The sequence below is a fragment of the Rutilus rutilus genome (genome assembly GCF_951802725.1).
Source record: "Rutilus rutilus genome assembly, chromosome: 22".
Classification (NCBI taxonomy): Eukaryota; Metazoa; Chordata; class Actinopteri; order Cypriniformes; family Leuciscidae; genus Rutilus; species Rutilus rutilus.
Genome location: NC_140227.1, coordinates 27,355,383 through 27,382,159, shown reverse-complemented (window position 1 = coordinate 27,382,159; position 26,777 = coordinate 27,355,383). Strand labels below are relative to the sequence as shown.

Here is a 26,777-nt window from a genome sequence, read left to right as displayed (position 1 = left end):
TTTTTTATGTCCCAAGAAAATAAAGTCATACTGGTTTGGAACAACATGAGATTGAATAAATGATGACAGAATATTCATGTTTGGGTTATTATTTACTGAAAAATCTCATTTCCCCTTGTGCATATTCAAACTAGCACAACATATTCATAACAAAAAACACAAAAACCAATGAAACTTCATGACAATGACGCCAAATATGGCATTGTGCATCAATATTTTTGATACATCAAGATATTTTTAATATCTGAAGGCGAATGCAAATTAAATTCAGTGCAGTGGACGATTATGAGATATCAACTTAAATGTCCATTTGTTATTTGCTATAAAAATTATATGATACATTATAGTGCATTAATCATAATGCCAACTTTTGTGGTGCTTTTTGTCTATTTAGGACAGATGTGGTCATTATGAAAAAGAGATGCACCGATGTATTGGCAGCTGATATTTATCGGCCGATATTTTTGATCAATGTAAAACATCGGCATACGATAGTTTAATAAACTGCGTGAACAAAATGAAATCTGTACAAAATACAGTTTGTCAGCATATATAGTTTGATAGCAAAATAACCTTTGAAGGTTGTCAAGTTTTCGTATTTGTATTTTATTTAGTTTTTTATATATATATATCTTACTCTGTGCCTCTCTTATAATGTTGGCCTGTTGAGTGTTAAATTGATCCAATCCATGTTCAAAGAAAATAATTTGACGATAAACTAGCTAGTATATCCTAATACATGCGTTTTTGAACTTTGCTAATATAAAACTATCTATTTTAATGACAAGTAATAAATATCGGTATCGGAATCGGCCAATAGCTGTTCGTTAGAAATTTAGTATATCGGCCCAAAAAGATTTTGGTGCATCCCTACTATGAACTGTATTCAAAAGAAATGAGAGAAGATTGTTTATAATCTACAAAATACAACATTCCAACGTTTGGAATGACATAAGGGTGAGTAAAAAATGACACATTTTTGCTTGAACTATCGCTTTAAGGTGAGAGTTAAGATGGAAATCTGTTCCCGATTCAGCCAAAAGCATCAATAATGAACATGTTCCTTCGTCCCACCCAGAATGATCTTCATCATCAGCCTAAACGCACGCACACACACATTAACACATTGTAAAATGTCCCAGCCAGTTGTGTTCTCTCTTCATTGCCATTTCTGCGTATGTTTGCACTTTTTCCCATCATCCTGCTCAGTGGGCGTGACCGATGGGTGGAGCTCAGGGCCAATGAACTGCCTGTCTGAAGAGCTGGAAGCAGAAAGGGAGGGATGAGGCAGCAGGCCGGTTCATTAAGGAGGATCGTTAAGAGTGATCATTAAGCTTGTTATGCAAAATTACCTGATTTTTACACAAGGGGAGGGGGGAGGGGTAGCCATACAAATGTCACCCTTTGTTGCTTTCAATCGCTGAAATTTCCACCTCGCCCCAACAAAATAACAGATTGTGCAAATACTTTACCATTAGGCATCTTTACACTGAATAATTTTGTAGCATCTTGAGAATATGAAGGCAAAAACCTGTTTTGTCCAGGAGCATCTGGTAGTTTGGGACACTCCCCGGGACTATTTCTCTACTGTGTTTTGAATCAGTGGAGTGATCATCACTATTGACGCAGCATTAATGGCTTTGATTATGGCTTTTTTTTGGGGCTGGGGAGGGTGCCGGGACGGAGGGTGAGGGGTGGGGAGGCAGGACAGGCGTGAAATGAACTGTTCCGCCTCAATAACTCTCCATGGTCTCTCTCTTAAAGGGGTAATTTGCCGCGTGGTGCTACGATCTGTGTGTGTGGAGGGGGGTGTTGGTGTTAGAAACATGTTGGGGGTCTGATATGTGCCAGAGTGTGTGTTTTCATGCAATTGGTTGTCTTGTAAAAAAAAAAGAAAGACATTTTGTAAGTTACTAGGACTGTGGAACTAGTTATGTGTGTGTGTGGTCCTGGTAAATCCATCCACAAAGATGGCAATATCCGAAATCCTTGTCTTTGTGAGGACTTTTTTTTTTTTGTCCCCATTAGGAAAACAGCATGTTTTTTGAAAATGTAAAAATGCAGAAAGTTTTCTGTGATGGGTAGAGTTAGTGTAAGCGGATAGAATATTCAGTTTGTACAGTATAAAAATAAGTTTGTCTATGGAATGTCCCCATAAACCATGGAAACCCAATGTGTGTGTGTGTGTGTGTGTGTGTGTATCCTGTTGACTTTACAAAACTGAGACAGACAATATGCATACAGTATGCATACTGTTTACATGTAATGTATGTCCTGTTTTTGGATTCACATTATGTTTTGTATTTTTTAGATTCAGTGAATTTTTTTATGTGTTTTCAGGTGATTTATGTCCCGTTGGTCTTTTAAAAACTGAGAAAGACATGTATTCATATTTTTCTCGTCCTGGAAACGGGAAATTTAAAAGGACTGTGTAGAACATGTTGATTTTAGATGTGCCAGAGTGTCCTGTCACATTTTTTTGTCCACACATTTTTTCATGAAATGCATGTCCATGTTTCACTTAACGCTAACCGAAATGCTTTTTTTTAAGTTTAAAGGACTGTGTTGAACACTTATTGGGATTTGAGATGTGCAAGAGTGTTTTGATGCAATTTGTATAATGTTGCCTTAAAAAACTGAAAGATACATAGAAGGATATGCATGCTGTCTATTTTTTGTACTGGAAACATATTTTTATCAGCCTTTTTTGAAGTTAAGATTTTAATGTGTGTGTGTTGATTCCATTTATGTCCATTTATGTCCAAGTGTATGCATACTGTTCATCAGAAAAGCTGTGCAGCACACGTTTTGGGATGTGTGTGTGTTTTTTTCATTAAATCTGTCACTAAACATGAACTTATTTTAATCAGAAAGGCTTTTTTATTGTGGAGTGGTGTAAGCCTGCAGGCGTCGATGCCTGAGTGTGTTTGAATAGTCTAATATCACAACGGCCATTGAGTGCTGTTGCTTCAGGTGTCGCCTGTATTGCAGACTCAGCGTTGTCTGAAGTGTAGTTCATTATCCAGACTCGCCCAGGCTTGACAACTTATTATCTTTCTACTGAATTCTGACTCCATTTCAATTACCCTCCAACAATGCGTGGCCCTTTCGACAAGCCACACCCACCCTCCCCAAAGCAGCCCACCCACAACGCTCTTCCTCCACCAATAATAGACACTGCAGCAGCAGTTCCACCAATTACAGGGACAAGATTGAGCTCGTTATCTGGAGAGGATTGGTCTTATCGGCCAATCAGAGAGGCCGCTGTCAGGGAGAGGCGCACGTCGACGTGCTTATCTGAAGACTTGTGGCACTAACTCAAATGGGAATGACAGCTGTATTAACAAAGAGACAATGCAAAGCGTAGGTCATGGAGACTTGTAAAGGCCTCTTCTTACTGTCCCCTGTCTCTCCATCACTGTCTCTCGTCATTTTTACCCCCCAAAAAACGTCTCATCCATCCATCTTCCGCTGCCACACATATTTGCCTCCCTCCCTCAGATTTGCAAATGTAAATGCCCCTATGCTATCACAGAAAATTGTACTTGTCATGCTGGACATTGATCACTTAAACTAATGTTTTATGGTATCACACTATCCATTAGACTAAAAGAAAAGATCTAATTTACTTTGTGCACATTTTTACCACTACAGTATATAAAAGATCTTAAGCTAAACATGTTGTTTTCGTTAAGTTTATATTTTTCTATCTGAGTTTTATGTCTGAATTTGCTTTTTAATATCTTCATCAACAAAGCAGAGACTTTCTTATAAGATTTCCATTGAGATTATTTGATAACTGAAATGTGAAACACACACACATTGTTTTCAATATTCCAAATAGATTTTTATACTGTACAACCTGTAAATTCTATAACCCTAAACCTACCCATCACAGGACATTTTCTGCATTTTTACATCATTCTGTATGATTCATAAGCTGTTTTTCCTCATGGGGACCAAAGAAATGTCCCCACAAGGTCAAAACTGGTAATACTATCATTGTGAGGACATTTGGTCACCACAACCTAAGGTTTACCAGGATCACACACACACACACACACACAGCAAAGAAAGAATAAAGTGATCCGCTAGCTTAAAGTGTGCAAATATGAATGCAGTTAAATAAAAAATATTTGCGATCTGATGTCCTTTTTTATTATAGCCTATGTTAATGTGCTTTTTAAAGAGTTGAATACATTTATTTTTGTAATAATAAATTGCTGTTAATACATGCAACATACTTTTACTATTGCCAGACAAGCTGCATTCAAAATTGATATTTGATTTGATTGAATTACAGAAAACAACATATGCTTTAGTTTTATTTAAAAGTTTTTTTTAAAGCTATATTGTTCAAAATATTTTGTATTAAAATGTCATTCAGCCTTGACCACACTGACACCAAAAAAGTATAAAATGTCTGTCGTGTGTAGCCTATATTCACTGCGTAACATGACTCATTTATTTCTCTTTAGAAATACAAGGAACATGAGAAATCGGTGCGAATAGAAGAGATTGACGGCGCAAAAGTGGTGAAAAATGTGGCGCAGAATATGGAGGAAATATTTCGGAAAAAAGCTGAGGCCACACGAGTAAGTACAAAAAATAGGAAGAGAATATCAAATGTTCTGCATGCGTCTTCCGTTTTCTTTTTTAATAAACAGCCTTCAGTAACATCGTCTATAGTTTTTCGTTGTTGTTAATAAAGATTGGAATTATTATTAGGCTATCTATTGCCTTTTTGAATTATTTTACGATTTGCGCATGAATTCTTATTGTTTCAGCATTTTCCATCAATCATTTATTGTCTCGGATGCAACAGCTTTAATTATTGCTAACGTAAAGAAAGCATCTCGGTTGAAGCTTCTCCCTTCTATACAGAAGAACATATAGATTTTCCCGTTACAACCGGCTCTTGCCGTTATTCTTCAGAGGCACACACACGGTCCAGGCTTTAATTGCCTGTGTGTGTGGACGAGATAGGCTTATCTAACTCCTGCAGATACACACAGTCACTTTATGATGCAATGGAGTCGGTTTGCCATGAAAGGTAAAACCCATGAAATACATCTCATGCAATTGTAGCAACTGCATCCCGATTTTATAAAATGCACGCGCGTATTTAGGCTACGGAATAAATTTAGTAGTATTTAGGCGCCGGATTTGAAGGGAGTTTGATACAATTTATAACACAAAAAATCCAAGTGTAGCCTATTGCAGCACATTTTATTCTATTGGAAAATAATTCTACAAATAGCCTACAAATGAAAAAAATATTTAAATGTTCATCCAGAGTGATTTTAGGCCTATTTTTAAATGATTTTTCTACTGATAATGTTCGTGTTTATCCATCTTAAATTATTTTAAAACGGTTTTTGTTAGGCTATACAGGCATACTTGTGATATGTTAAATAATCTATAATAAAATGACAAATGATTACTAGCCTACTCACGCGAACGCGACTTTTGTTCACGAGCAAGCATGCCTAAGTGAGATGAAATCCGCGCGCTGACAAACTTATTTTACTGAAATAGCCTATTGTTTGAAAGCTGTAAAAAGTTCCAACTTAACCTCTGTTTGGGTGGTTAAAGAAGGAAGTAGGTGAGTCAGAGCAAACAGTCTTTCAGGGTTGTCTTAAAGGAATTCGTAGGCTATTTTTCGGCGTGTAATCTTTTGAGGTTCAGCAGCTAACAGTTAACGTTAAGGCCTAACTAACCGTCAAATAGACTTTGTAAACAAAATGTTAACTTTTTTTTTTAAGGATAGGCCTATCTGTGGTGTAAATCTCGGCTTAAGTTATAAATGCCAATTTGTCATGTTTGTTAACTTACCGTAATAATCGTTTGTAGGCCTATATTTGCTGTGGTTACGTTACCTCCTCAGGTAAGCGCGCTATTCAGTTCTCTAGCGCCACCTGTTTGGCAACAGGTGAAAATTCGCGCTCTAGCTAACTGTTTTTTGCCCTCTCTATCTCGTGATTTAGCTTTTGTGGTTAATGAGACGTTTAAAACACGATTGAAAAGTAGGCAACTTGCGTGTAGCCCCCTCCAGCCTTATGTTTTGACTGTCATAATTCGCACCCTGTTTGTAGGCCGATCTAAACCATATTTAGAACACGTTATTTTATTATGTTTTTTTTTTTTTTTTTTTCAGGGACACATTATAGCCTCATAGTATTATATTTTACAGAACAGCTTGGTTTGTAGCATGTATTTATAAAATTGGCACAAAGCCTTTTTTTTTGGTTCTGTTGCTATAATTTCCACCAAATGCGACAAGTATTAATTATTTTTCCTAAAGCGCTTTGTGGATTGGAAGCAATTATACCTCCATGTAACAAAAAAAAAAAAAAAATGCATGCCAGCACTTTTCAATGACGACAAAACATAAACTGTCCTTTGTGCACACACGCACACACACACACGTGTTTGCCGCAAGGGAACAAGTCACCATGTGAAATACAACCTGTTTGCAAGCTGCAGGTAAACTAAACATTATATTACTGCTTTAAAGAGGTCACCTTATACAATTAATTTCATAAATAAATCATTATGACTGTCAAGTTTTACATCTGTGAATGTTTCTCAGGGTCAGTTTGTTATTGAAAGTCAACCCCCACCCCCCTCCATATGAATCAAATGCATTCTGAAAGTACATTAACTTATAATCTGATAAGCATTATAAAATGTAATACATTTGTTATTGATGTTATGAAATTATAAAATGAAGTTATAACATGCCTTTTACATGTAGCTAGAGGCTATTTTCACAAATGTCTGCATCTTTGAAATCTACAGTATGTTGCTCATCAAGAACAAGTCTGTGTATTTTGCCATCAATCAACTCTTCTAAGTTTCTGCTGTTGTCTGTGTCATGTCACTCATATGTAGAGGCTTGTAGAAGCGGCGGAGGAAGCTCATCTTCAGCATGAGGAGAACCCTGACCTACAGGTGAGAGAGTTTTGCTGTATTACATGGGAAGATTTCAGAACCATGGACAGTTCTTAAAAAACCCAATCACTCTAATGCGCTTATACATTTTGTTTAAACACAAAAATTACATGCATATTCATTTTTAAAATGCTTGTATTTTCATGAATATTTCATATATTCTATTGTGTTCTTAAGAATATAATCTTAAGGGATATTTTAATAAAGCCCTGCTCTCCTTGCCATAATCTTGTAGCCCTGCTTTATGCAAATATCCTGTACATGACCTCCAGCTTAGTTCTTGAAGTGAATTATATTTATATATATATTTATGTGCCGGAAAGCCCTCCCCTCGCTCCGGCCTCCGCACTCCGACTAAGATAAATGACTCCACGTTGGCTGCGCTATTCAGGGACAAATGGAAAATTCACTGAAGCAAAATACGTTTAAAATAATGGTATCCCCCCTCAGTAATGAATTCATGCACTCACTCTCTTGTACGTAGAAATACATTTCCAGTAATTCATAAACTGTGTCTTTTTTTTTATTCACATAACTAATTGTAGTGAAAGAGTCGGTTTTATACCCTCTATATTTCTGTATGTTGTTTTTTATAACAAAAACCTTTTGGCTGAATTGAAGGATGTTTATTTTAGAGCTACACACTCTTTATTCTAACACATTAATCCATTTTATACTCTCATTAACTCACTAATTTTAATTTGAGTTTTTTTGTGTATATAACAATGATTAGTAATTGTAAGAATAATCTATTAAAAGAATAAATTTTTGTGATTAGAGTAATGAAAAGAGAAAGAGTAATGCAATTAATTACAAATGAATATATATATATATATATATATATATAGGCTATATATATTATTAAGTCAATTAGTAATTGTATATGATATATATATATATATATATATATGATTTAAGAGTGTTTTATTGGTTATATTGATGTCGATCGAAGAGACATCAGGACATGCAAAATGTAATGGAGATTTACTACAGGAATAAATGTAAAATTAAAAAGAGTAATAAATTGCAAATAAAAATGCACGAAAAATTTAAAAAAGTCATGAAAATAATGTTATTTAAGCGTTGTAATCTAATTATTTTAGTGCCTCAGTGTGAGTATATAAAAACTCAGCTTTCAATAAATGGTCTGGCCAAGAGTGAATGTCTATAAAGGTCTGGATGAAACAGTTCTGACCGTGACTCTTTGAATGAGGAGTTCTCATTCACTGGGACCCACTGGGACCGGGACTCGTTGGGGTGTGCAGCACCTGCTCCTGCTGTTTGTTGATAACCCTCAAAAGCTTGTCGCAGTGCTGTCAGAAACGCTGAGTGTGGAGCGTTTCTCCTCTGCCTCGATACGCTCCTCTCGACTCCGCTCCCCCTCCGCCCCTCCAGGGGTGTATCACCGGAGCGCCCAGCCGTGGTATGAGCTGTCATTGCTGAGCTCTGAAGTGATGCCCCCCCCCCCCCCCCCCCAACAGGAACTGAAGCCAAGTGCACACACACATACACAAACCGCTTAATAGTAAACACAAAGGTGTTATCAAGTACACTCACCTAACAGATAGATAGCCTCTTTTCACAGAATGACCTCTGGTCCAGTAAAGTGAGAGGTAGTTTAATCACGCATGCCCTCTGGACACAAACTAAATGTTCTTTGCCCGATATCCTTTATAGTTCGTCTGGGATGCAAGCATGAAATGTTGTATCTATAGAGTGTGTGTGTGTGTGTGTGTGTGTGTGCGCATCCAGTTAGTAAACTAACATTTATACCCCCGGTTTCACAGACAAAAGCTGTTTGAGCTGTCTTAACTGAAAGCAACTCGCACTGACATATCTTAATATATGTCTCTTTTTTTCGAAGGCACGTTTATAAAATCTATTTAAATGCCCTAATTGAACTAAGGCCTAATCCTGGCTTAGTCTAAGCCCTGTCTGTGAAACCGGGCCTTAATGGTTTAGTCTAAATGGTCAAGCATACCTGACTGTTTTAGTGTAGGAAAGAGAAATCAGGAATGTTTAATGGATACATTCAGACTTTTGCTGAACATTCTGTAGTTTTTTTGTCTGAGTGAAAGTCACCAATTAACTTTGTTAATGTGTTATGTCATGTGTTAATCTCACATGTAAACTCACACTCCTCTAGAGTTCAGATCTCAATAGTGTCTCAAACTGTGCTCAGATTTGACGAAGTCTGCATCCAATAACTGAGTTCTTAGTTAAGTGTCTGATCAATCTTATAGGTTGTTTTAAAAAAAAAAAAAAATTGGGGGAAAGTAGTCTTTTATGCTCACCATTTGATCTAAAATGCAGTAAAACCAGCAATATTGTGAAACATTATTAAAATTTTAACTAATTGTTTCGTGTTATAATATATTTTAAAATGTAATTTATTACTGTGATGACAAAGGTGAATTTTACTCCAGTCTTTAGTCACATGATCCTTCAGAAATCATCCTAATATGCTGATTTGGTGCTCAAGAAATATTTCTTATTATTATCAATGTTGAAAACAGTTAATGTTTTTGCAGAAAAACTGATACATTTTTTTCACTATACTTTGATGAATAGAAAGTTCAAGAGAACAGCATTTATTTGAAATAGAAATCTTTGGTAACATTATAAATGTCTTTCCTGTCATTTTTTATCAGTTTATCGTGTCCTTGATGAATGAAAGTTCTTTTAAAAAAAATCTTACAGACTTCAAACTTTTGAACGTTCAAGTGCTGTTACACCATAGAATGAATATTGCAGTATTATCAACTAAAATAAAATGGTTACTTTTTCATTCACATTTTCTTTTTTCAAGCCTGACACCTCTATATAGACTTGTTTTGCTCGTTTTTCTTCCTGCAGTACGAGTATTTCAACGCAGTGCTGATAAACGAGGTGGATGAAGATGGGAACAGCGTGGAGCTGGGAGGAGAGTTCCTCCTGGAACCCAACGATCATTTTAGTAACCTATCCGTCAACCTCAGCCTCAGCGTGGTGCAGGTGCCAACCAACATGTACAATAAAGGTAATGCATCCTGTTTTTACCTGGGCATGCAGGATATGGGTTATGATTCAACCAACATGACACACTGATTGGTTGATGGCAGTACAAGAACAGCACAGTCCCAAAACTGTTTACTATCCTGAGCAGCAGGATGGGAAAATGTCTTTCCATTTTATTCTTTTAAGAGTTATTATGACTTGAAAACATCTGCTATAATATAATTAAATATTGTTGATTTATACTGTATGTTGCTTGCAAAAAATGTGTTTTGTGCAACAAAATGCTGCAGTTCAGCCATCTACCAGCAGGAGCAAAGTGCTTAAAAGTAGCTACTCTATGTAACTTTTTGTCTTACACTGATTAACTGATGTTTTTATGTTTTGATGGTTTTCACAGGAAATCATGTCTCGTCATATCCATAAATAGAGAAAAGTTGCTCCGGCTACTTTGATGTGTTTATGGTGTGGGACTGTTAGTTGTCACAATGAGCAAGAAAGGTTTACTTTGAGCAAACTAAGTCTCAAAATCACCCGTTTTAATAAAATGCCGAACAGAGTCTGCTGGCAAAAACAGAACCCAACAGAGCTCGTAATAAAATGATGACTTGGCTTTTCGATGATGGTGAGAACTGAGACATATTAAATGTTGACATATTAAATGTATTAAAAGCGACGCAGAGATGGTGTAAGGTATTTTATTGAACAGATAAATCGCCATATGTAGCTCTCTAACAGTTTATTGTAAAGCATTATCTATTGTGAAGGGTAATTTCATTATGGTTGTTGTGCTGGAATTTATTTTCAAGGAAGTACCGTATCTATTAATGATCCTTTCCGTATCTATTAATGATCCTAGTAGTGAATGTTTCACGAGCAGTAGGATAACCATGTTCATCCGCACAGTCACGCTGAGCCGAAACAATGTTCTTCTGCAAAATACATGCAGTTTTGTTTTTTAACTGCTAGAGTTTCATGGTGTACCTTTAAAGTTGCGATGTAATGGATGTAGCGGCAGATGTTTTCCTCCTTATTTTGACATACATGCGAGTGAAACAGATTAACAGAAATTAAAAATATGTAGGTTGGGAACTTCTATCCATCAGTTTTTGATTAGATAGAGGCAGATCTGAATGTGAGCTTCACTCGATTGTAAGAAAGTGACAAGGTTAAGCAGACTAAATGATTGGAGAAGTCCGTCATACGTAACCAATTTTTGGATTAAAAAATTATGAGGTCAAAAAAAAAAAAAAACATATGCTAATCTTTACATATAGAAACTAGATACTACTAGTCAAAAGTTTGGAATCGATAAATGTTTTTATGTTTTTGAAATAAGTCTTTTCTGCTCATCAAGGCTGCATTTATTTGATGAAAAATACAGTAAAAACAGTAATATTGTGAAATGTTATTACAATGTAAAATAACTGTTTTCTATTTGAATAGATTTTACTTCTGTGATCATTTCAGCATCATTACTCCAGTCTTCAGTGTCACTTGATCAGAAATATGCTGTTTTGCTGCTTAGTTATTATGAATTATTATTGGTGGTCAATAATGTTTTTTTACTATTATCAGTGCTGGAAACACTTTTACTGTTACTTTTAAATTCTAATCATATTTTACAATATTACTGTCTTTACTATATTTTTGATCAAATAAATACAAACATTCTTTCGTTCAAGAACATTAAAAAGGCTTTTACGGGTATAGCATAAAAATTCATTTTCATTTCATGCCAACTAAGTTAGTCATTTTGAACATGTAAGGGCATACATGTAGTCATTCATGAGTTGTTTTTGCAGATTAACAAAGAAACAGAGAGAGCAACTTCATTGACCGTTTAATAGCTTTGAATGCGCCACTGATAAACAGCTCTCGGGTTTCCTGACGTTGCGGAGTGAAAAATAGAGAGAGGTAAGTTAGTATGTCATAGAGCAGTGATAATAGCCAACCACCTCAGGTCATTCTGAAGTTACTGATCCGAGAACGAACTCCTCAGTGTCACTGCAGCACTACGGGTCAATAACTACCTGGGGACGGCGCAATGAACGAAGCCAAGGGCTCAATGCCCCAGCGAAGAACGCGCTGAGAACAGAGTAATCACTCTTAAAGTAGCTGTTCTCTTTGTGATCAGTGGATGCTGCAGTGGGCGCTCACGCGCGGTGGATGCACCGCGTCCCTTTCTGCGCGCCCGTAATGGCCTTTCAATGGCGTCGCTTTGTGTGCTTGAGGACAAAGGCAAGAGGTTTTTTATGGAGTCAGGTTGGACTCGGAGCAGAAGGAGGGGTGGAACTGGGATGAGGTGATATAACTGCACCACTTTGGGCTTGTACGACGAACGAAATTAGGGTTAAAGTTCAAATTAGAACTGTGTTTTGCAAATTATGCTTCAAATAAATCAATGTAGCAGTTTTTCTCACTCATTTTCTCGATCTTTATCCTTTTAGACCCTGACATTGTTAACGGAGTCTATTGGTCAGAAGCCTTGAACAAAGTTTTCGTGGATAACTTCAGAAGGGACCCGACCCTTATTTGGCAGTACTTTGGAAGCGCTAAAGGTTTTTTCCGACAATACCCAGGTGCGTGATGTTGCATTATGTCTGCGCAGAAATTGATGAAGATCAAACTGGCTGATTTCACTAATGTTTTAATTTTACAGACCATCAGAGAGGACATAGAGAAAATGTGTTCCATTAATCAAAGCCTGTGGCGGACTAAATCACATCTTACATCTTATAGCATTATGCCAAATTTACATAAATTAGCTATTTGTGCTAAACAGATGTGGTTAAAGAGCTGAGTCACAGAGATATACCATCATTTGATTTCTAACTAAAGAGTCTGCAAACTATAAAACCATAAATGTGAAACATGATTTTAATATATAAAAGGTTCTGAGACACTAGGATGTGTGTGAGGGGGAAAAACACCATATACCAAATACAATATCAACAATATCCATATACAGTATAATGTCAAATTCTTTCATGTCAACCTGTGAATTAAATTCTTTACACTATGTGTGTTTTCAGGTGTGAAATGGCATCCTGATGAACATGGTGTCATTGCTTTTGACTGCAGGAACAGAAAATGGTATCAACTACTTTTTTCTGCTTTAAATGATTCTTGAAATGTCTCTTTTGTGCTTTTTATTTGATGTGTGGTGGTGAGCGTGATCAGTAAGGTTTTGTTTGGTTTTCAAGAATAGATTCCAGTATAACCTAACTTATTAGTTTATTTATAAATAATTTATGAGTGAATTCATGCATTAACATTTCTGTGTGATGATTGTTGTCTCAGGTATATCCAGGCGGCCACCTCTCCTAAAGATGTTGTGATTCTGGTGGATGTCAGTGGCAGTATGAAGGGTTTAAGATTGACTATAGCCAGACAGACGGTCGCTTCCATACTGGACACGCTCGGGGATGATGACTTCTTCAACATTATTGCTGTGAGTCGAACAGAGAAACTTTCCTCTCTTGTGTAAGGCTTGGGAAAGCGTAGTCTTCTCTGAGCTTTATCCTTCTTCTCCAAAGGCATGATGTGTTTTTATGAATATAGATACAGTATAATTCTGATATCATGCAGCTCCAGGATAATGCTGCTGGTCTAGGATCAGTTTCTAAACTTTAAAAATGGTACAAATTGATTCTAGATGAGTGGCTGCGAGAAACTTAATCTAACATGGTTTGCAAAGAGAAATGTCAAAACATAAATTGTTTTACTTGACATAGTTTTATAAAATCATATATTTTTTAAAATGATATCATTTATTTTATATTATTCTATTTTATATATGTCATATACACTACAGTTCAAAAGTAAGATTGCTGTTTTTGTAATTAATACAATTAATAATTAATAGTTTTTACAAAAAAATGATCACGGTTTCCACAAAAATATTAACAGTTTTTAACATTGATAGTCATAAGAAATGATTTGATGAGCACCGAATCAGCATATTAGAATGATTTCTGAAAATTCAGCTTTGCCATTGCAGAAATAAATACATTTTAAAATATATTGAAATAGAAAACAGTTATTTTAAATTGTAAAAATATTTCAGTATATTACTGTTTTTACTGTATTTTTGATCAAATAAATGCGGCCTTGGTGAGCAGAAGAGACTTCTTTCAAAAACATTTTAAAAAAACCTGACCGACATCAAACTTTTATAAAGTAATTAATGTAATGAATCATGTTAGCATTAAAATTAAAAGAATTTTTTTTTAGACTGTGATGTTTTTTTTTACAGTATGTTCATACACTTTCATAACAAAAACGCAAAGAAATTTTGATTTAATATCTATGAGTGGAATAATTAGTACCCTTTAGGATATCAATTAATTTGAAAGCTTTGTTTAATTAATGCCCACTGTGTCTAATATATCTTGTGTTTCCAGTACAACCAAGAGATCCGTTATGTGGAGTCCTGTCTAAACGGCACTCTCGTTCAAGCTGACAGTACTAATAAGGATGTATGTCTTTCTTTTATTAAACAATGGCACACACTTGCTGGCTGTAATTACTTAATTTTCAGTGAAATTAGGACTCCTAAACCATATCTGAAAGCCATTTCTCTTGTTCTTATTCATCAGCACTTTAAAGAGCATCTGGACAAGTTATTCGCCAAAGGAATCGGACTCCTGGGCAATGCACTGAGTGAGGCTTTCACTATCTTAAATGAGGTGGGTGAAGATTACCAAAACCCTGAGATTACAGAGGTCCGGTATCATGACAACCCTTCGTTCTACTCCTACACAAGTGTGTGTGTTTGCGTGTGCGAGCCAGCATTTTGTCTCGCTGTTCCGGCCCCTCCTCGAGACACCTCTATCTCTCCCTGTGATTAATTGTGGTAATTGGCAGCGCTGATTAATAAGCTGATAAAAGAGAAGGCAATTGCAGACGAGATAGCGCTCAAAGTCGGTCCAGTTGCGCCCTTTATCTCTCTTTTCTCAGACCACTAGTCTTGCGGAAAGAGCAGAGAGGGGAGAAACAGAGAGACAGAAAGGAGGAACGGGGTTGTATCTGTATTTGTCACATTCATTAGAGCCAGTCCATTAATATGGTAATCGTAAAACCCAGAGTCCGTCCCCTTTAAACGACCACATGCTGTGTTTGTGCCTGATTGGTTGAAAGTAAAATAAAAAAAATATATGCAGCAGTCTTTGACTTTTGGAATGACATCATGCACTGCACCGCAGTAAAGTTCGCTTGGTGTAAAGACTACATTAGAGAACACAAAAGCCTGATTATCACCAATAATGCAGTTTGTATAAGCAGTAAAACGTCTCCATCTAAATTTCGTGTGGCGCATTCGCACGGGATAAGCGAAGCCTGTGATTTTACTCGAATTTACTGACTTATCTCCCAGATATGATGTCAGTAGGCTTTTGCTTGGAAATGTCTTGTCGTTATAGGTCTAGCTGTATGAAATATCATAAACAGAAGAATGTTCCTTACCGCATGCTGCTAGTCATTCATCTCCATCTAATCCTTCGTTTTGTTTTTGCTCTTCTGATGGTTTTCAACTTTCTCTTTCTGCAAATTGTAAAGTTGTATGGTGTATAGCGATATGACCCAGCACCCAAAATACTATCAAAACACTCCATTCTTCGCGAAAGATGGATAAAAAGGCGCACAGGAAACAAAATCCTTGAAAAAAAATTATAGTCGACCCTGCCAAATCACAGAGATGCCGATTCGCATGGGACTAATATTATCGCAGGACCTCGGTGTTCTGTGAAATATGGTAGGTCATTTGCGGGGGAATTTTTACTTTACAAATGACAGACGTGGCCGATTCGCATGGGACTAAGATCACAGACAACCTCCACTATTATTACAAATGACTAGAGGTCACCAGGTAATACTTATCCCGTGCGAATAGGGCTTATGAGATACTATGTAGTGTTCTGCTTAGTTCCTCTGTCAAGTCAAGTCACCTTAATTTATACAGCGCTTTATACAATACAGTTTGTTTGAAAGCAGCTTTACAATGTTAAACAGGTAAAAAATGATCAATGATGCAAACAGAATTTAATTCTGCTGTAAAGCACCTCTAGAACGATAATTAGTTTAATTGATCAGCTAAAACTCCAAAAGTCAGAAAATTTAGGAAATTTAATTTGGAAATAAACTCAAATCATGCTGGAGAACATGATCTTCAGGTTTTGTTCCTGACAATATAAGTTAATACATTATACAATACTGTTCAAAAGTTTGAGGTCATTACGTTTTTTTTGGTAAAATAAATTGATATTTTTATTCAGCAAGGACATTAAATTGATCAAGAGTGATAGTAAAGACATTTATAATACAAAAGATTTATATTTCAAATAAATGCTGTTCTTTTGAACTTTCAATTCATCATAGAATCCTTAACAAAAATGTATCACCGTTTTCACACAAATATATTGCAGTATTGGTAATAATAATAAATGTTTCTTGTGATCACATGACACTGAATACTGGAGTAATGATGCGTAAAATTCAGCTTTGACAACAGGAATAAATTACGTTTTATATAACAATATATTACAATAGAAAACAGCTATTTTAAATAGTGTAATAAAATAATGTAATAAAAAAAAAAATTGCTTTTGGACCTGACTGCATGTATAACCCTAAGACTGATATCATGTTTATTTTTATGTCTCGCTTATTGCAAAGATTTGATCAAAACATGCAATGCTTCCCTAATAAGGTTGATGCATTGTAGCCTTTACAGTGATCCCAAAAATACTGTATACAAACAATGTAATCATAGCATAATTAAACAATAAAGTATGAGAGGCTGTGCTATTTTGTGTCCACAGTTAAGCTGCTGTTACTATTATGCTGAAAAATGTAGTTAACTATTTATATGCAGTAGCCATTTACTCTTGAGATCGACCAATCAGCATCCAGGACCAGAACCATTTTATCATACAGCATAAACACAGTATCATCTACAAAGCATTATACATGAGCAATCTGTCAGAGCCTGATAATGTACTGAAGACAATTTCCTGTTTGGCTCTTGTTTTTTGTTTTTTTCTCCCCACTAAAATAGATTCTGTTGTTAAAATTTAGTTTTATCTGTGAATCTTATTAAGGCAAATTGATCGTGTTTATTCTGAATTCTCATTCTCAAAGTGAAAAGTTTCTCCCTCTCATGTCTCTTTATCTCTCCCTCTCACTGTGCAGATTAATCAGACCGGCCGTGGAAGTTCATGTAGTCAGGCGATCATGCTGATAACGGATGGAGCCACTGAAATGTATGATGATGTTTTTGCCAAATATAACTGGCCTGAGCGAAAGGTAAGATAAAAGATTATTAAAAAGGAGGGTTTTAACGCATAGCAACTCCATTTTCAGTTTAAAAGCATCAAACAAGCATAAAAGCATGAATGTTTAATTTATAATTAAATCCTAAATGAGATGCATTATCAAATTTCTTTCAAGTATATTGGTTCTTTTCCTGCCTAAGTACAGTGTGTTTTCTCTTACTTTATAGATTTAGTTATGATTGCTTTTTTCACCCCAGCACAAGTGTAAAATTCCCTTTTGAGAGCGTTTTGACATTTTGAGGAATTGTATTTAGCTGCGGTGGTTGTCTGGAAAAGTGTGTTGATGTATATTGAATTGCTGACAGCACCACTCTTCAAACATGGGGGAATGTGTTGAATAAACAAAATTTGGAGGGTTTGCACATGTACCTGCCCTTTAGCGGTGCTGAATCAGTCGCCTGATTGACCCTGCGAACCAGTGTTTGCCGACTGCCGCACGATTTGCACTACCAGACGTGTTCATAAAGCATTCGGCATTCAGGTGAACATGTTAAGCGAACATTCCTGGCCTGGATTGGTTGCGTGTGTAAGTCTGCATCTCATGTCCTAATCGGCAGGAGGAGAAATGCGTTTTTACAGCCTGCAGAGTGTGTGTGTGTGTGTGTGCGAGTGTGTGTGTGCGTGTGTGTGAGTGAATTGTCGCTGGCCCACTGCGGTGTAACCGCTCAGTATTGGTTGGAATCAAAAACCATTTATACATGGGAGACAGGAGCAATGTACTGAGAAATAGAGGGATGGAGGGTAAAAGAAGGGAGGGAGAGGGAGATAAATTTAGTGAGCGGAGGAAGGAACATCGAGAGGAATGGTTGAGTTTACACATCCGTATTTTGAAACCAGTCTCATGTGCACAAATTAATAAATAAAAATAAATGTATATAAACATCAAACGATGTGCATTTTGGTCAATCTGTCTTCTTAATTTAAATAGATCAATCTATTTATTTTTGCACCGTCAGATGTGTAAAGTTGTTGCATTTGGCTGTTTTTTTAGCATCTTGCAGCAAGGGCATCTCTAAACATGCTTGTAAAAGAGTTTTCAAAGAAACTACTAACATGAAAAGCATTTTTACAGCTTTTTTTTTTAGACCACTGGACATTGCCTTTAAAAAAAAACATTGTAAGCAGTGTTGTCAACTAAAACTATTACAAATCGTTTTTTGATAGCTGAAATAAAACTAAACTAAAAGAAATAAAAATATATATATTAGATAAAGAACTGAATGAAAAAATAATAATAATCAAAAACTGAATGAAATGGAAATGAGAAATGTTGCCTAAAACTGAAATAAAAATAAATAAAATAATAAAAACTAATAAAAATGACAAAAGCACAATAAAATTGCTAAAACTGAAAATATAAAAATAAATGCTAATTCAAAATATTTATAAAGACTATAATAACATATAAATAATACTACAATAACATTGCTTGTAAGGCACTTGCATTTCAAACTGTGTGAAATGTTTTTAAGTTTTTTAAATCGTACAGTATCATTGATCATTGCTGTCACTCTGAGTACTCGTGTGCACATCCCCCGTGGAACTTAAAACTGAATCTTAAAACATATGGTGAACAATTTTCCTGTCTGATTTGTTACACCAGTTGTGTAGTTAAGTAAATGCGCCATGGCGGTTGTTTTCCAATGAGTAATCAAGCGATCAGATTTTACCCTGACATTGGGAAATTGCATTGTGGGAAACAAGGAGATTCTTTGATTTAAATTCAGAGATCTGCTGCATGTGTGTTTTCAGTGTGGAGAAACAAAGAGAAACAGAGGAATGAAAAGAAACAGAGACCAATGTTGAATCTGTAGCTTGCCAAGCTTAAAGCTACTCATGTGTAAAGTTAACATTCTAGGAGCAGTCCATCTGCTATTTTGTGTGTATCAGTGTTCAATAATACAAAAAAGTACAAAAATGTTTACTATTCACATACAAATACTGAAACATTTATTTATTGCACAAATAAAACTCTTTTCTTTTTCTCCATAGGTTCGTATATTTCCCTACCTGATTGGCCGGGAATCTGCGTTTGCGGATAACCTGAAATGGATGGCGTGTGCTAATAAAGGTTTGTGATTTTTTGGGGGGGATGATGAGCTGAATTTGATTTACATTCCATTTTAATTTTTGCTAATTAGTTAATTAATTATCCTGGCTGGGTTTTCCTGGAGCACGGAAGCTTCCATTCAGCTTCCGAGTGCGATGAGGAGTTAGCGTGCCAGCGCTGTGGGTTTATTGGTCTTAAGGCAGGAGGAAATCACGCGGGTGTTGAGTGCTTGATGGGAGTGCGACAGCAACTGGCTCAACTCGCGGAGCTGACATGCAGAGGTCAAGGGTCAACTGAGCCTAAATCACTCTTCCTGTCAGCTCGGCTCCTGTGGCTGCACAGCGTTGATCACTCCCATGTGCCCGTGCCACGGTTGACTGGCCGCGGGATGAGGAGAGCTTTCACACACACACACACACACACACACCATACTGAGAATTTCTCGCTCTGCACCTGGAGCCTCTGCACTAGCACATGCACATTTTCAACACAGCTAAACGGATGGAAAGGCATCTGATGATCAGCTTGTATCTTGTCTTATTAATCATTACTCCTTATTAATTTAATAAAGTATGTATGATTATGTTCTGTTCCTATTATAGGCTATATATTTAAATAGTGTAATGTATTATAGCACTAACATCATTGTTATTCAAAAGCCCAGACTTTTTTTTTTTATGGAAAAACTAATTAAATTCTGTCTATATATATAATAGCCTTACACTCTTTAAATGGATAAAAACAATGAATAAATAAGCATTATAATTATAATATATTATAATGGGCATTAGAATGACTTCTGAATAGGAACAAAAGATTATAACATTGTATTTTAAAACATTATGAATACCTTTAAAAAGAATGTATTACAGTTGCAAAAATGCACTACATTTACAGGCTTTATAGAAAGTGATTCCGAAATGCATTTAGACAAAATATACAAATACAAGTTTTTGAAGAAAGTCTCTTTTGCTCACCAAGACTTCATTTATTTGATACAAAAATATTGTGAAATTTATTACAATTTATTTTAAGTTTCCCAATGTAATATATTTTAAATGTAATTTATTCCTGTGATGGAAAATCAAAATTTTCTTTCTTCAGTGTCACATGATCCTTCAGAAATCATTCTAATATGCTGATTTGCTGCTCAAGAAACATTTCTTATTTTTATCAATGTTAAAAAAAAATGTGTACTTATGGAAACCATATATATATATATATATACACATGTTTATATGTTCAGAGTTCAGAGAGTCATTAAAACCTGCTGTGGATTGTGTGTTGTCCAGGTTATTTTAGTCAGATCTCCACTCTGGCTGATGTTCAGGAAAACGTGATGCGGTATTTGCATGTGATGAGCAGACCTAAGGTTATCGACCATGAACATGACACAGTGTGGACTGAAGCCTATGTGGACAGCGCAGTAAGTATAATTAATCACAGTGTTTGTGTACAGCATCTGTATCCCTTACAAAAATGTACAATGTGAACTACAGCTTCTGCAAAAATATTTGTTTTATTTATAAATCACCTCAATCATCAAAATACAATAAAGACTCTCAAGAAACGTCACATTGTTTTAGGAACATCCCGTATTATTATTTATTTTAAAAAACGTCTCTAGTAACTATGGAATTTTGTCTGGAACAAATGTCACTATGGTACATTTTTGTAAAGGGTTTGCTGTCTAAAAAATCTAGTATTTTCTCTACTAAATGTATGTGTTTTCTACAATCATTCTCCCTCATAAAATGCAACTCAGTTGCTCATTAGTAGCTCCGTTAACTCCCTGAAGGTCTCATCAAGACACTCTTCCATTCAGTGAGCACTACGAGAACGAGATCAGGTCACACACCGTGCAGTGTGTCTCTTGTATGTGTGTAGACGTGAGCACATGTCAATGACACGTATTATTTTTCTCCCTGTGTCCCTATAGCTCGCGCAGGCGCACAAGGTAACAGTCGTAACCGGTGTCTCTGTGGCTCTGTTCCGAAACCTAGCGAGCTCCCTACGGAGGCAGCATTTTAAGGGCGCGCACAACATGAAGTACCTAAATAGTACATATTTATACCTAAATTGAACGTACTAATACCTAAAGGTACATATTAAAATCTAAATGTACATATTAGTTCCTAAATGGTACATATTAATATCTAAAGGTACATATTAGTACCTAAATGGTATATATTAGTACCTAAAGTGTACATATTAATACCTAAAGGTAAAAATTAGTACCTAAATGTACTTTATTAGTATGTAAAGACCTAATATAAAGACCGAAATGGTAAATATTAGTTCCTAAATTGTTCATATTAGTACTTTTTAAAAGAGTTCCATCCCAGTGACAGCTTTTGTATATATACACAGTATATATGTGTGTCTGTGTGTGTAATTCATTCAATACTGAAAAGCATCACTATAGTTCAAAATAGTTCAAACTGTTTAAAATGGGTTTGAAAATAATTTTTTCAATATTAATTTTATGAAATATTTGTTTTATATTTATGCTCATTAGAGTTTGTGCTTTTTAGCACTATTTGTTTGACATACGGCGTAGAATGTTCCAAATCGGTCACTCAGTTAGAATGCTGCCTATGTAGACTGTAGTCAGCAAGGCAGCTGACTAGGTTTTGGAACAGAGCCTGTTTGTGTCCATTCTGTCACTGGTGTCTTGCAGCATTTCCTCATTGTAATTTGCTTTCAGTATTCCGTTTCTGGAATCTGAAACGTTTTATTAGTTCTTGAACATGGATGTGGTGCAGAGTGCTACAGGGGAACGCAGCGTGAGAGAGCGTAAGATAAAAACGAGTGAGGGCGAGATGTGGTCAGAGATAGGGTTTGGCTTCACTCGAGAACCGCAACACCGACCGCTGTGCCATTCCATTTCCGATAAGACAGACTCATACACACACACACACAAGTGCAAGTGTTCGCACCCACCCGATGTCTTTGACACCCTCCTCTGTCACACACACAGGCATAGGCGTAGGGTGTTGGGAATTGTTCTCCGGAGTGTGTGTTGCTGTATCTTGGCCACCGAGACACCCCATTCATCATTTTGTGGATCATTGGCTTTTATCTCCTAAAGCCGTAATAAAACTGACATTGGAGTAGAGGGGGTGAGAGAGGCAGAGACTGGGAGAAAGAGAGAAGGGAAGAGGGGGGAAGGAGAGGAAGGGGGAAGCACAAGGTTAATTCACAGATTTCAATTTGGCTCCTGCAGGATACACCTTCAGTGTTCTGCACGACGCCAACCAGACTGAACAAATGTTGGACAAAACTCAAACTGAGGGGATTTTTTTTTTGAGCTCCCGAATGTGAGACAGAATAAGAGACTTTAAAGACCTCTTCAGTGGGACTGAGGGAGATTTGTGTTGTTTTAGAAACAAACCTGCCCCAATCTGCCAGTGGAACAAGACCAATGATGAGCAAAGTTACATTCTGAAAACACTTAAATTTTCACTTAAATTGTTTGTTCGTGTCGTGAATCGTGTTTAAACGATTGTTCACTTAAAAAAATGTCATCATTTACCCTCTGAATTCATTCCAAGCTCATATGAATTTCTTTATTTTGTTGTAGTTGAACTGAAAAGGAATTGTTTTATAGAATGTCCTCACAGATCTTTTCCTTACAATGAAAGTGAAAGGGGATTGGGGCTGTCGAGCACCAAAAAAACAAAATCACTATAAAAGTGGTCCATGCAACTATATTCCAAGTCTTCTGTCATGTGATAGCTTTTTATATAAATGTAAATATAATTTACTTTTCCATTCCAAAGTTTGGGGTCAGTAAGATTTAAAAAAAAAAATATATATAAATGTATACTTTTATTCAGCCAGGATTAATTAAATTGATCAAAAGTAACAGTAAAGACTTCAAATTGTAATAATTTTTCACAATATTACTGTTTTTATTGTATTTTTAATCGAATTCATGCAGCCTTAGTGAGCATAAGACACTTATTTCATCTTACCAACCCTAAACTTTTGAACAGAAGTCTAAAAAATATAATTTTTGAAATATTTTCATTGTTGGTCACTGGGAATCTTTCGCTTCTGACATATCTCTCAAAACTCATTTGCACTCGCATCATATTTGAATAAGTCACATCAAAGCATGTCACGCCAGGTTTGATGTCATGGATTTGATTGGTTACAACACACACGAGACGGATTTGAAGATTGACATTTCACGTCATCGATGTCAAACCCGGCAAGACGTTTTGACGCAAATTTGAATGATCACAAACAGAAATGAGATTTGAGAACTATGACAGAGGAGAAAATGACATTTTCAGATGTCAGAAGACTTTTAATGTAGCCGAATGGACCACTGTTATGATCCTTTAATGCTGTTTTTTGCAATTTTTGGAGCTCAAAAGCTCAAGTCCCCATTTACTTTATTTCATTGTTCCTCTTACAGTCATACAGGTTTGGAATGACATGAGGGTGAGAAAGTGAATTTAATATTTCGTTTTTCGTTTTTTTACTGGAAAACAAAACAAAGATGCCAACTAAGAATGGGATATTTACTGTTTTTCTTTTTCTTTTCTGTCTGTTTTCCTCTTTCACAAACAACTGCATTCACGTGTCCTCTTAAGGGCCACTGTAAAACATGCATAATGGACACACACACATAAGGGTGAGGTGGGGGAATAGCAGACCTAGTTTCAGCGAGCTCATGCGTTAAATCATGTCAGCCCTCATCGTGCCCGCAGCTGAGCTTACAGTTCAGCTACAGAGATGAACCATCTTCACCAGATCACCCTTCACTTGTCTACACCTCGCACGGCCATTTATCAAAACGTTGGTTTGAATATTTCATGTCGCAGCAACTTCCTTGATCTGAAGGCCAGTAGGACAGCACAATGTGAGCTTATGAACCGGCTGTGGCGATCAATGTCCATTCAGAATCTTTATTGGATGCATTTTGCTCAGATGTTCATGTAATTTAAATCTGAAAGTCTTCTGTTGGTCTGTCAGCAGCTTGGGGAGACTAAAGGTCCAAACCCGATGACCACAGTGGCCATGCCTGTGTTTAGCACCAAGAATGAAACGGTAGGGAGAATGTCTGTGTGTTTATGTGTGACATGATATCTGTTGATCTTGCACATATTTTGAGTTTAATTCAAAATATGTGCTTAATTCAAAAACACTAATTATAACAATATTAATATTTTAATATGAATACTAATTTTAATGTTGATAATAATGATAATAATTATATAGAATATATAATTATATATTATATAAATATATAAAAATGATTAATATTAATTTGATTCGTATATTATTAATAATAATAAAAATTCATATTAGTCAAATATAACTATCAATATTCATGTATATTCTAAAGTTTATTTTCTAAATGTTTTCACAGGTGTGAATGAATCATTTCGCTTTGTGAACTGAATCAACTGATTCATTGAAAAGATCAGACTCAAAAGAATGATTCATTCACTAATCTCTACTTCTCTCATAAAGAGCTAGGGGTGAACGTGAACATTTTCAGTGGGCTCTTTCTCACACAAATCTATTGTACAACTTTTAAAGATTTGGAATATAATGTATGCGTTGAATGGAGTGTTTTGGGCCATTTTGAAGCGTGAAGATTTTATTTTAACTGCATTAAAAACGTATTTTTTCATACATATCTATTTGTTTAATCGAACTCGTCGGAACACAATTAATAGTATGCTGTAACATTGATGGTGTGTTTCACTTATAGTTCATAGCTTTGACATAATTAATATCCAACATACAACAGCTTCAAATTGTTTATTTTTTCTTTACTTTAAACACACTTTACAAACAAATACCCATTAATATCAATGAGAATGAGAAGTGAACAAATGCGTACGAAAATGTGTGTGAAAATAAAATTGTCTCTCTGCAGAAAAACCAAGGCATCCTGCTAGGCGTTGTGGGCACTGACATCCCCATTCAAGAGTTAATGAAAACCATCCCAAAACACAAGGTAGGATGTTACCACCAACAAATAGCCATGCATTCCAAAATCAATTTTAATCTGTTCAATTTCACACTGTCTATATCTTAAAGTGGGCTGAAGTGTGATAATGCTATCATTTTTTAAATCTTATCTTCTTTTCTCCAGCTAGGAATACATGGATACGCATTTGCCATTACCAATAATGGATATATCCTGACACATCCCGACCTGAGGCCCCTGGTAAGGACTAATATGTTGTTCTGGGCCCATAAACAGCCTTATATTAGAACTATATTAGGAATATGATGCAATTACATCCATGCCCAAAAAAAAAAAAAAAACTGCTGGCTCAGGTAAAATCTACCCACACATGCAGTGTGTGCTTGTGAGAGCGCTGGTGGGACGCTGAAGTGCATCATGGGAGATGTAGTTTTTGTAATCCCAACCCTTTTCCTCTGATATATTGCATGCAGGAATAAAAGCCCATTCATGTGCCTGCCAGGGCTGATCAGAGCACTGAGGTAACTCACCCTTCGCAGGGACACCCCTCACCCCGCTCTCAGTCACCATGCGTGACTGTGCGTCTCTGTGTGTCATGAACGTGTTGGTGTTCTCGTCGTAGTGTGGCTCCAGTGCTGCTGTGTATCAGTTTGTGTTTGCGTAGCGGTGGTGTGCATCAGTCAAGGCTTCTGAGTGTGTGTATTTACAGACCACACTGACTCTGTGTTACTGAACAGGGACAGTGTTTACTGTTATTGAATGTGGTAAATGCTAAAATGAGTATTATTAGTAAGTAGCATTGGTTATGACGGTTTACTATGAACTGGACTCAAGTGTGCACACAAAGTATGAAATTTCTTATGAAATTTTGTAGCCCTTTTTAGGCTCTGTTCCAAACTCTAGTTAGCTAACAATCTAGGCAACATTTTTCGACATTAAAGGCAACCTCTCACCTTGGGAGCAAATTTATGCTGGATTTTAATATTAATATTGGACATTATATAAATGATGTATAGTTCATGCGAATCCCAGGTTGCATTGCAATGTGGGATTTTTTTAAACAATCGCTAGACTCGCAGAGATACATCCTTGCATCCTTTTTGATGTGTTCTTCGTCAAATTCGTATGCGAGTTATTTGACAATGTTTTGTTTTTTTGAAAAGCTTTTAATAACTTTTTGCCAGCATTGTCTTTTGGTGAAAATCAAACAAACCGTCTACGACTAGTTCAAAAGTAGGTTTTTCAGAAAATTAAATTTTCTTAATGTTTCCAGACCTTATGTTTCAAAAGTTCTTAGCATAAACATGAGTGCAAATTTGGACAGTTGGTGGCGTCACAGAGATTGAGTTAGAGATTACAAAATTACTGTGGTTAATGTTCAGATTGCCATTTATCTGTGTGCCAATTTTCACAACTTTTTACCATCCGGTTCTATGGGCTGCCAGAGACTCAAGAGCGAAAGAAGAAGAAGAATAATTGTAAAACTAACAGA

At 36.1% G+C, this 26,777-nt stretch overlaps 1 protein-coding gene across 1 annotated transcript in view; it reads left to right on the top strand.

The window, feature by feature from the left end:
- cacna2d3 (calcium channel, voltage dependent, alpha2/delta subunit 3) overlaps positions 1-26,777 on the top strand; it is a 44,975-nt gene that overhangs the window by 2,700 nt on the left and 15,498 nt on the right. The window contains exons 3-17 of the mRNA XM_084395468.1: positions 4,479-4,595; positions 6,895-6,954; positions 9,811-9,973; positions 12,399-12,530; positions 12,984-13,044; positions 13,252-13,402; positions 14,355-14,429; positions 14,550-14,639; positions 17,140-17,253; positions 19,275-19,353; positions 20,625-20,758; positions 21,272-21,289; positions 24,322-24,393; positions 25,232-25,312; positions 25,451-25,525. Of these exons, the coding sequence (XP_084251594.1) occupies positions 4,479-4,595; positions 6,895-6,954; positions 9,811-9,973; positions 12,399-12,530; positions 12,984-13,044; positions 13,252-13,402; positions 14,355-14,429; positions 14,550-14,639; positions 17,140-17,253; positions 19,275-19,353; positions 20,625-20,758; positions 21,272-21,289; positions 24,322-24,393; positions 25,232-25,312; positions 25,451-25,525 (1,422 nt within the window). The remainder of the gene's footprint in view (positions 1-4,478; positions 4,596-6,894; positions 6,955-9,810; positions 9,974-12,398; positions 12,531-12,983; positions 13,045-13,251; positions 13,403-14,354; positions 14,430-14,549; positions 14,640-17,139; positions 17,254-19,274; positions 19,354-20,624; positions 20,759-21,271; positions 21,290-24,321; positions 24,394-25,231; positions 25,313-25,450; positions 25,526-26,777) is intronic.